This window comes from Eufriesea mexicana, unplaced genomic scaffold (genome assembly GCF_001483705.2).
Source record: "Eufriesea mexicana isolate 0111107269 unplaced genomic scaffold, ASM148370v2 scaffold1824, whole genome shotgun sequence".
In the NCBI taxonomy this organism is placed as follows: domain Eukaryota; kingdom Metazoa; phylum Arthropoda; class Insecta; order Hymenoptera; family Apidae; genus Eufriesea; species Eufriesea mexicana.
In genome coordinates this window covers 419,778-427,267 of record NW_016909928.1, presented here as the reverse complement: position 1 = coordinate 427,267, position 7,490 = coordinate 419,778, and the positions used below count along the sequence as shown (strand labels likewise).

At 25.0% G+C, this 7,490-nt stretch overlaps 4 protein-coding genes across 4 annotated transcripts in view; 2 read left to right on the top strand and 2 right to left on the bottom strand.

Moving 5' to 3' along the window:
- LOC108549198 (Brother of Yb) overlaps positions 1-269 on the bottom strand; it is a 4,934-nt gene extending 4,665 nt beyond the window's left edge. The window contains exon 1 of the mRNA XM_017902478.1: positions 93-269. Coding sequence (XP_017757967.1) covers positions 93-269 — 177 coding nt within the window. The remainder of the gene's footprint in view (positions 1-92) is intronic.
- A 907-nt stretch (positions 270-1,176) lies between these two features.
- LOC108549191 (ankyrin repeat domain-containing protein 20A4) lies at positions 1,177-4,283 on the top strand. Its single transcript, XM_017902470.1, has 7 exons — positions 1,177-1,253; positions 1,379-1,540; positions 1,663-1,892; positions 1,986-3,105; positions 3,171-3,275; positions 3,343-3,377; positions 3,451-4,283. The coding sequence occupies exons 1-7, from the start codon at positions 1,177-1,179 to the stop codon at positions 4,281-4,283; spliced, it is 2,562 nt and encodes an 853-aa protein (XP_017757959.1).
- A 270-nt stretch (positions 4,284-4,553) lies between these two features.
- Positions 4,554-5,209, bottom strand: mRpL42 (mitochondrial ribosomal protein L42). Its single transcript, XM_017902422.1, has 2 exons — positions 5,130-5,209; positions 4,554-4,913 (listed from the first exon to the last, which is right to left on the bottom strand). The coding sequence occupies exon 2, from the start codon at positions 4,911-4,913 to the stop codon at positions 4,554-4,556; it is 360 nt and encodes a 119-aa protein (XP_017757911.1). The 5' UTR covers positions 5,130-5,209.
- Positions 5,210-6,027: 818 nt separating this feature from the next.
- l(2)41Ab (lethal (2) 41Ab) overlaps positions 6,028-7,490 on the top strand; it is a 5,071-nt gene continuing 3,608 nt past the window's right edge. The window contains exon 1 of the mRNA XM_017902387.1: positions 6,028-6,246. Coding sequence (XP_017757876.1) covers positions 6,028-6,246 — 219 coding nt within the window. The remainder of the gene's footprint in view (positions 6,247-7,490) is intronic.

Here is a 7,490-nt window from a genome sequence, read left to right as displayed (position 1 = left end):
TAATAAATTAATACAATATAATAAAATTAAGTAATAAAAATAATACAAATTAATATAAATTAAATACTAGTATTAGTGCAAACTCAGCTTACATTTCTTATTTTTGGTTCTAAATGTTCTTGAACATCACTAAATGTTTTCTTTTTGTTTAATAATTTCTTATTAATAGAATTTAATTTTTTATCATAATGTTCTATTTCATAAATTCTTATAATATATGGTGTTAAAACATTTGTTACTTTAATTATTATTGCTGTAGGAGGTAACATAATAACTGAAATTAAATCATTATTTAATTTAATAAAATAAATAGTACAAAATTTAAGTTAAGCACTACTTTCATCGTTCAAAAATGATAAAATATAATACAGACAATTATAAACAAATATTTTTTGATAATATAAATCGTACAATGAATTGTATACATAAAAGTTAACCTGCATAATAACAATTTTGATTTTTTCTTTTGTTATAATTGCACATATAGTGTTAAAAAATAGAAATTTTTTATTTATACATTATAATATTTACCGTAAAGTAAAAGTTAATTTATTATTAACAAGTACACTTAGTTATACTTTGTTATTAATACGTTGAAAACAATGAATTTAAACCGAATTTAAACAGTCGGTGAAAATAAATACATGTCATCAAAGAAGGTAAAGTGTATTTGAGTACTTGATTTCAAATTTTCATAGTAAGTATTTAATATTAAAATATGTATAATAAAAATTAACGTCAAAAATATAAATTATTAGTGAAATAATTAACTATATCATACTTTATTAATTTTTACAATATATCTCTAACAATTTGGTTAAAGTAGTTAATTTTACTGGCTACAGTTATTATATTATGCTTTTATTATTATTATAAAAGGTATTTTTATGTTTTTAAAATGTTGATGAATATAGAGAGATATTAAACATGTTTTATTCACTTTGTGCTGTAAAAATAATTTCACAAAAGTTCATAAAATAATCTATTGAATATATATGTATAAATATAATATGTATATTAAATTGATAAGCAATATATTCTTACATATCGTTTGTATCGATTTGATTAATACATAATATAAGAAAATATTTCATTTTTGTAGCTAACGGATTTATCAATTAACGATAATTGAAAAAGTAAAGTATACTGACAAAATAAGTCAATTACGATTAAAATATGTCAGCTCTGAAAGCAAAAGGATGTCTTTTTCTAGCTTCTTCTCTTTGTGATGGCTTAGAGGATAATAACATAAAGTAAGAATATACTTTGTTTAAATATTGATATATTTTAATTATTTAGATATATATTATCATAAAGTTAATATTAATGTTATTATTGAATCATTTTAATTCATATTTTTATTAATTTATTTTAATAGACAAGTAACAACATTACTTTTAAATAAAGAAGCAGATCCTAATGTACTAATTCCTACATATGGAGTAACTCCATTTCATTTAGTAATAGGTAATGACTCCGAAGCTTTTGCAGAAGAAGTCACAAAATTATTTTTACGACATGGAGGTAATCCAAATGTCAGGTAAAGAATTAAAATAAAAGTAAGGTAATTAAAGTAAAATTAATTTCATGTTTTAGAAAAATGTAAAGTTATACAATAATTTATTTATGTATAATGTATTATAAATTTATCTAATTTTATAGATCAGTAGATGGATTAACTCCAGTTCATGTAGCAGCAGCATGGGGTAGAGTTACAGTGTTAGAATTACTATTAGCAAATGGTGGTGATCCTCTTTATTTAGATGATGAAGGACGTAGTCCATTTCACTATGCATTTGATGGTAAATATTATAAAGTAATTGTGGTACTTGGAAAATATTGTGATAACATTATAAAGGAAGAAAAAGCAGCAAAGTACAAAATGACTTTTGGTATGTAAAACAAATAAATTAATTTGCACATATTCTACATAATTTATTAAGTACTTAATCAATAAATAAATAAAAAATAAACATTTTTTGTAGAAAAACTTTTGATTAATAGCCAAAATGTGGTAGCAGAATATATTGTCCCAAAAATTTCAGATCTTGCAGAAGAAAATATATTGAATGAAAATATATCTAAAGAACATGTTAAAAATTCCTTGCATTTTAATTACAGTAATATAAATAATGAAAATCAATTTGACTGTGCAGCAGAACTTCAAATTCGTGAAGAAATGGATAAAGAAAAATCTTTAGTTAATGAAATTATTAATCAACTTTCAAATTCCTTAAAATCTAATACTAAAGAAAACAAAATTAATGATGATTATGTACAGTCTAAAAAGAATCTATATAATACAAGTCCATCATCTACAATAAGTACTGATAACAGCATGCCATGTAGTGTGAAAAATAAATTTTCACTAAAAATGAAAGTAAAGAAACGACCTGTTACCCCTAAATATAAACGACAACTGTTTGGTTATAATAATAATATTAAAATTCCATTAATACCTATGCGTGATCCAAATGATTCCATTATAAGCAAATCACCAAATTTTTTAATGAATAAATCAATAGGAAAGGAACAAAAATATTTATCTCCAAAGATATTAAATAAAGACTTAAAATTTGAGACTTTTACACCTAGTATGACAAGAAACCAATCATTTCAATCAGAAGAATTTAATTTAGGAAAAGAAATGGCGAGGTCTACACCAAGGAGAAGAAAACGATTTTATAGGCAATATTCATCGCTTAGGAAACTTAGAAAAAACAATGAAGATACATCTTCAGAAAACACAAGTCCAGATTCAGCAAATTCATTATCACCAAACCATAGTTTAAAAAACTTAAATTATAAATTTAAGAAAAATCTAGCAATAAAATTACATGAAAATAAATATGATGATGATATACCAATAAATTCTAATGAACATGAGAACTATGTTAAAGCAAATACATTAACAAGGAATTTTACAGAAGGACTTAATAATAATTTTAAAAATTTAGATATACAGAAAATAGATTTTAATGAGAAAAATAAACAGCACTTAAAGGAGTATATCTTTAAAAAAAAGTTCTCAGACAAAGAAGTAAAATTAAAGAATAGTAATACTGGAAATAGTTTTAGAGAAAATTTAAGTATCTTTCATTCTAGGTAAGCTTACACATATATACAATATACTTAATATTTTGAGATAGTAAATTAATCGTTCCCGATAGTTTCAAATCTCAATCATACATCAGTGTACAAGAGGATTATAAATATGAAGATGTTGATGAAGGTGTAGCTTTTTTAGAACGCAGAATTTACACCTTACCACCATGGTAAAGTATTAAATGTCCTTTAATCAATAATCAATTGTAATAAGATGTAATTTTTATTTATTTACAGCAAAACTACAGATTGTATTTTACCTGACCAGTTGTGTAAGATATATTAAAACTATTTTATATATATCTATATATAATTTTTCAAATTACAATTTATAATTTTATTCAGGGCCCAAGTCATTAAATTTATCAACAAACATGTATCTAACAGATGAAATGCTACGAAAAGAATTAATTCAGCAGGGTGATAATCCTGGACCAATAACTAATACAACAAGGCAATTATATTTAAAACGCCTTACAAAGCTAAAAAATAAAACACATAATTCGTCATTGTTTCAAATTAATCACTCTAAAACTTTGTTTAAGATGGATCATTATGAATTTCAAATGAAACCATTTCTAATGTATGGAGATTGGATAAATGATTTAGGAAGATACAAAGTCATTGAAAAAAATGCTTTTAAAGAATTTTCCTTAGCAAGTCCTTCTAGGAAATGGAGAGAAGGAATGAGTAAAACTAGTTTTAATTATTTACTCTTAGATCCATGTATAACTAGAGACCTACCTTCTCATGCAGAAAATTTAACAAAATCCACAGTTTGGACTACATTTCTCTCTGCTATATTCTATGTGGGTAAAGGTACACGAAATAGACCATACTCCCATCTTAAAGGTGCTTTTGATGCATGGGTTTCAAATCAAAATTCTGAGAATGCAAAAATCCAACATATTTTAAATATTTGGAATGGTGGATATGGAATTGTATGTCTTCATGTCTTCCAAAACAGTATTGCAGTAGAAGCTTATACACGGGAAGCTGCTATGATTGACGCTCTAGGAATACAAAAATTGAAAAATTACAAAAATGGAGATTATTATGGGATAGCAGCAACATGGAACAATGAAGAAAAATGTAACTTTGGAAGATATTTGTTACACCAAGCAATGCAAATCTTTTTATATGAAGGAGAAAGACAAATATTACCTCAAAATTTATAGAATTTAAATTTTCTTTTTTTTTTTCATAATTGATTTTTATGTATGTATGAAAATGACTAATGTATATGTACATGTACTTGTATATATACATGTATATTTTTACATGTATATTGAGATTAAGAATATTGATATTTAAATAGGTGCAATAAAATGGAAAAAATAATTAAACAAAACGGATATAATAATTATCTAATAAATTTAAATTTATTTAATTTTAATATGATTTTATTGAGTTACTGTATTTAAACATATTTGAGCAATAATTTATTATTATAGATATGGTCTGTCCGGTTCTGTTTTTCTATATCTCGCAATCCGTTTTCTAGGATACCATCTATGTTTTGTAGTATATGTCATTTTACTAAGTTCTTCAACAACAACTTCCTTTCTTTTATGTTTAAATGCCTCGGCAATTTCTTTTTCACCAATACATAAAAAAGAATTTGATACAACTTGTTTCTCTTCTGGTAGTGGTAATGAATACTCATAAAGAAATTCCCGTTTTGGATGCCAACAGATAATCATATCTTTATCTATTGGTATTACAATTTCTGAAGGTAATTTACCAGAACTTAGATATCGTTTACAGGATACATTTAATATGCGAGCAACATTCAATATAGTATTCATCTGTTTGGAAATAAGATAATTAATTAAAACACTTTTACGCAAATTATTTATAAATAACAATACATGTAACAATTAAATATATATTTAGAAATATATATACAAAAATAGATAATTAATATAATATATTTTGGACTAAATGTATTTTTATACTGCCGAAATAACCTTAAAATATGAAATTTCTATAACTAATAAATACTAATAAGTTATAAATCATACTTTAAGTATATTTTAGAATACCGTACAATTATGAAATAAATAATACACCCAAAATAAAATATTTGATAATTCTTCTACTAGAAATTAAATTGACAACTTTCCGAAACATGTATGCAATCATACAAATATATATACAGTGCTGGACAAAAGTATTGGCACAGCATGGTTGTGCGGTACAAGTGCTTATAACTACTAAACAAATTGATTTGAAGGAAAAACTTTTTAGCATATTCATTTGTTATCTATTCTAGTTTTATTACATAGTAGAAGCAATAATATAAATACATTGATTCGCGAAATAATAACAAAAATGTATTTATTGAACATTTTATGGGTGGACAAAAGTATTGGCACACGATGCTAAATGTAATATATCTGCATTTGTTTGAAAAATTTCCCATCGTCATTTCAAAATCTAGTTAGGTGACACGCCGATTGTCATTTTCAACAACAATTATCCTAAACTTCCGTCGTTTAGCAACAGGGAAAGTAAGAAAAAGTAATAATGTCAAGAAAAGCGAAAGAAACGACAAGTGAAGAGGGAAAAATAATACTAAATTTGTATAAAATGCGAAAATCCTACAGCGAAATATCACAAATTGTTAACAAAAGTCGTTTTACTATTAGAAACATTCTAAAACGATTTATAAATCAATCAAATTTTGATAGTGCGAATCGAAGTGGTCATCCTCCCAAGTTATCTGTTAGAGAAAAACGTAAAATTATAAACGAAGTGAAGAAAAATCCTAAATTAAACTCTTCGGAACTCAGAATGATATTAAATAAAGAGTGACAAAAAGAAGTAAGTTCGAAAACTGTGCAAAGGGTATTAAAAACTGCTGGATATTCTGCGTGTATTGTACGAAGAAAGTCATACATATTGGGAAAAAGTCGAAAGATGAGGGTTGAATTTGCCAAAGAATCTATAACGAAGGATTCAACATTTTGGAGCAACATACTGTTTTCAAATGAAAGCAAATTTAACATATTTAAATCAGATGGTAGAATATTAGTTTGGAGGAAGCCAAATACTGAATTGGATCTACGAAATTTACAATCGAGTGTAAAGCATGGAGGTGGTGGAGTTATGGTGTGGGGTTCTATGGCAGCATTTGTGGTTGGCGAATTAATTTTTATAAATGATATTATGGACAAATACACATATTTAAATATATTGAAACAAAATTTATTCAAAAATGCGGAAAAATTAAATCTCCCGCGGAAAATTCTATTTCCAACAAGAACGCGATCCAAAGCACACCGTTTACATCGTACACCATTGGATCATTTATAATGCTTCTCATTCCCTAAATACACCACCCCAGAGTCCAGACATGAATCCTATGGAACATGTCGGGAATGAATTGGAAAAAAAAATTCCGAAACATCGTATAACAAGCAAAGCAGACTTGAAAAATGTTCTTTTACAAGAATAAAATAAAATCGAGCCGGATTTTACAAAAAAGTTAATTGATTCAATGCCCAAATGATTAAACGAAGTTCTTAAAAGGAAAGGAGGGCCAACTAAATATTAATATTTAATTTCAAGTAATTTTTAAAGGTTTTTATTCCAGTGTGCCAACACTTTTGTCCACCCATAAAATGTTCAATAAATGCATTTTTGTTATTGTTTCGTGAACCAATGTATTTAAATTATTGCTTCTACTATGTAATAAACTAGAATAGATAATAAATGAATATGTCAAAAAGTTTTTCCTTCAAATCAATTTGTTTATTAATTATAAGCACTTGTACCACACAACCATGCTGTGCCAATACTTCTGTCCGGCGCTGTATGTATTACTATATTCAGTTATTCAAGAGAGAATAATTCGTTATATATATACACTAAAGGAGGGAAACAATAGTTTTTGCACAACTATATATCATTTTTTTTCAATAACAGCACAACTGATAATTAATTATTTGAATTAATAATAATGCAAATTTCAATAAACTGTAATGTAATAATAAAATAATAATGTAATTATTATACAATTTTATTTAAATATATTTTAAGATAAAAAATATGTTCAATTTTATTATAAAAAATTAATATTTTAGTATTTAATAGTTTATGTATCATAATTGTAATATATAAAAGATACTTCTGTTACCAATTAATAAAATTGTAATTTAGATAATAATAATAAACTACTTATTATTCAAAAGCAATAAATTTCTAATAATAATTATTTTTCTCTTTATGGAATTCTTTTACAAATATTGTAACAACGGAGAATTATCAATCGAAATGAAAATTTTGCTATATGATATTTTTCTATTAAAACTGTAATCTCATTACTAAAATATTCACGCATTATTTGAAAACTTAAGTAATAAATTTAATAAATTTAACCT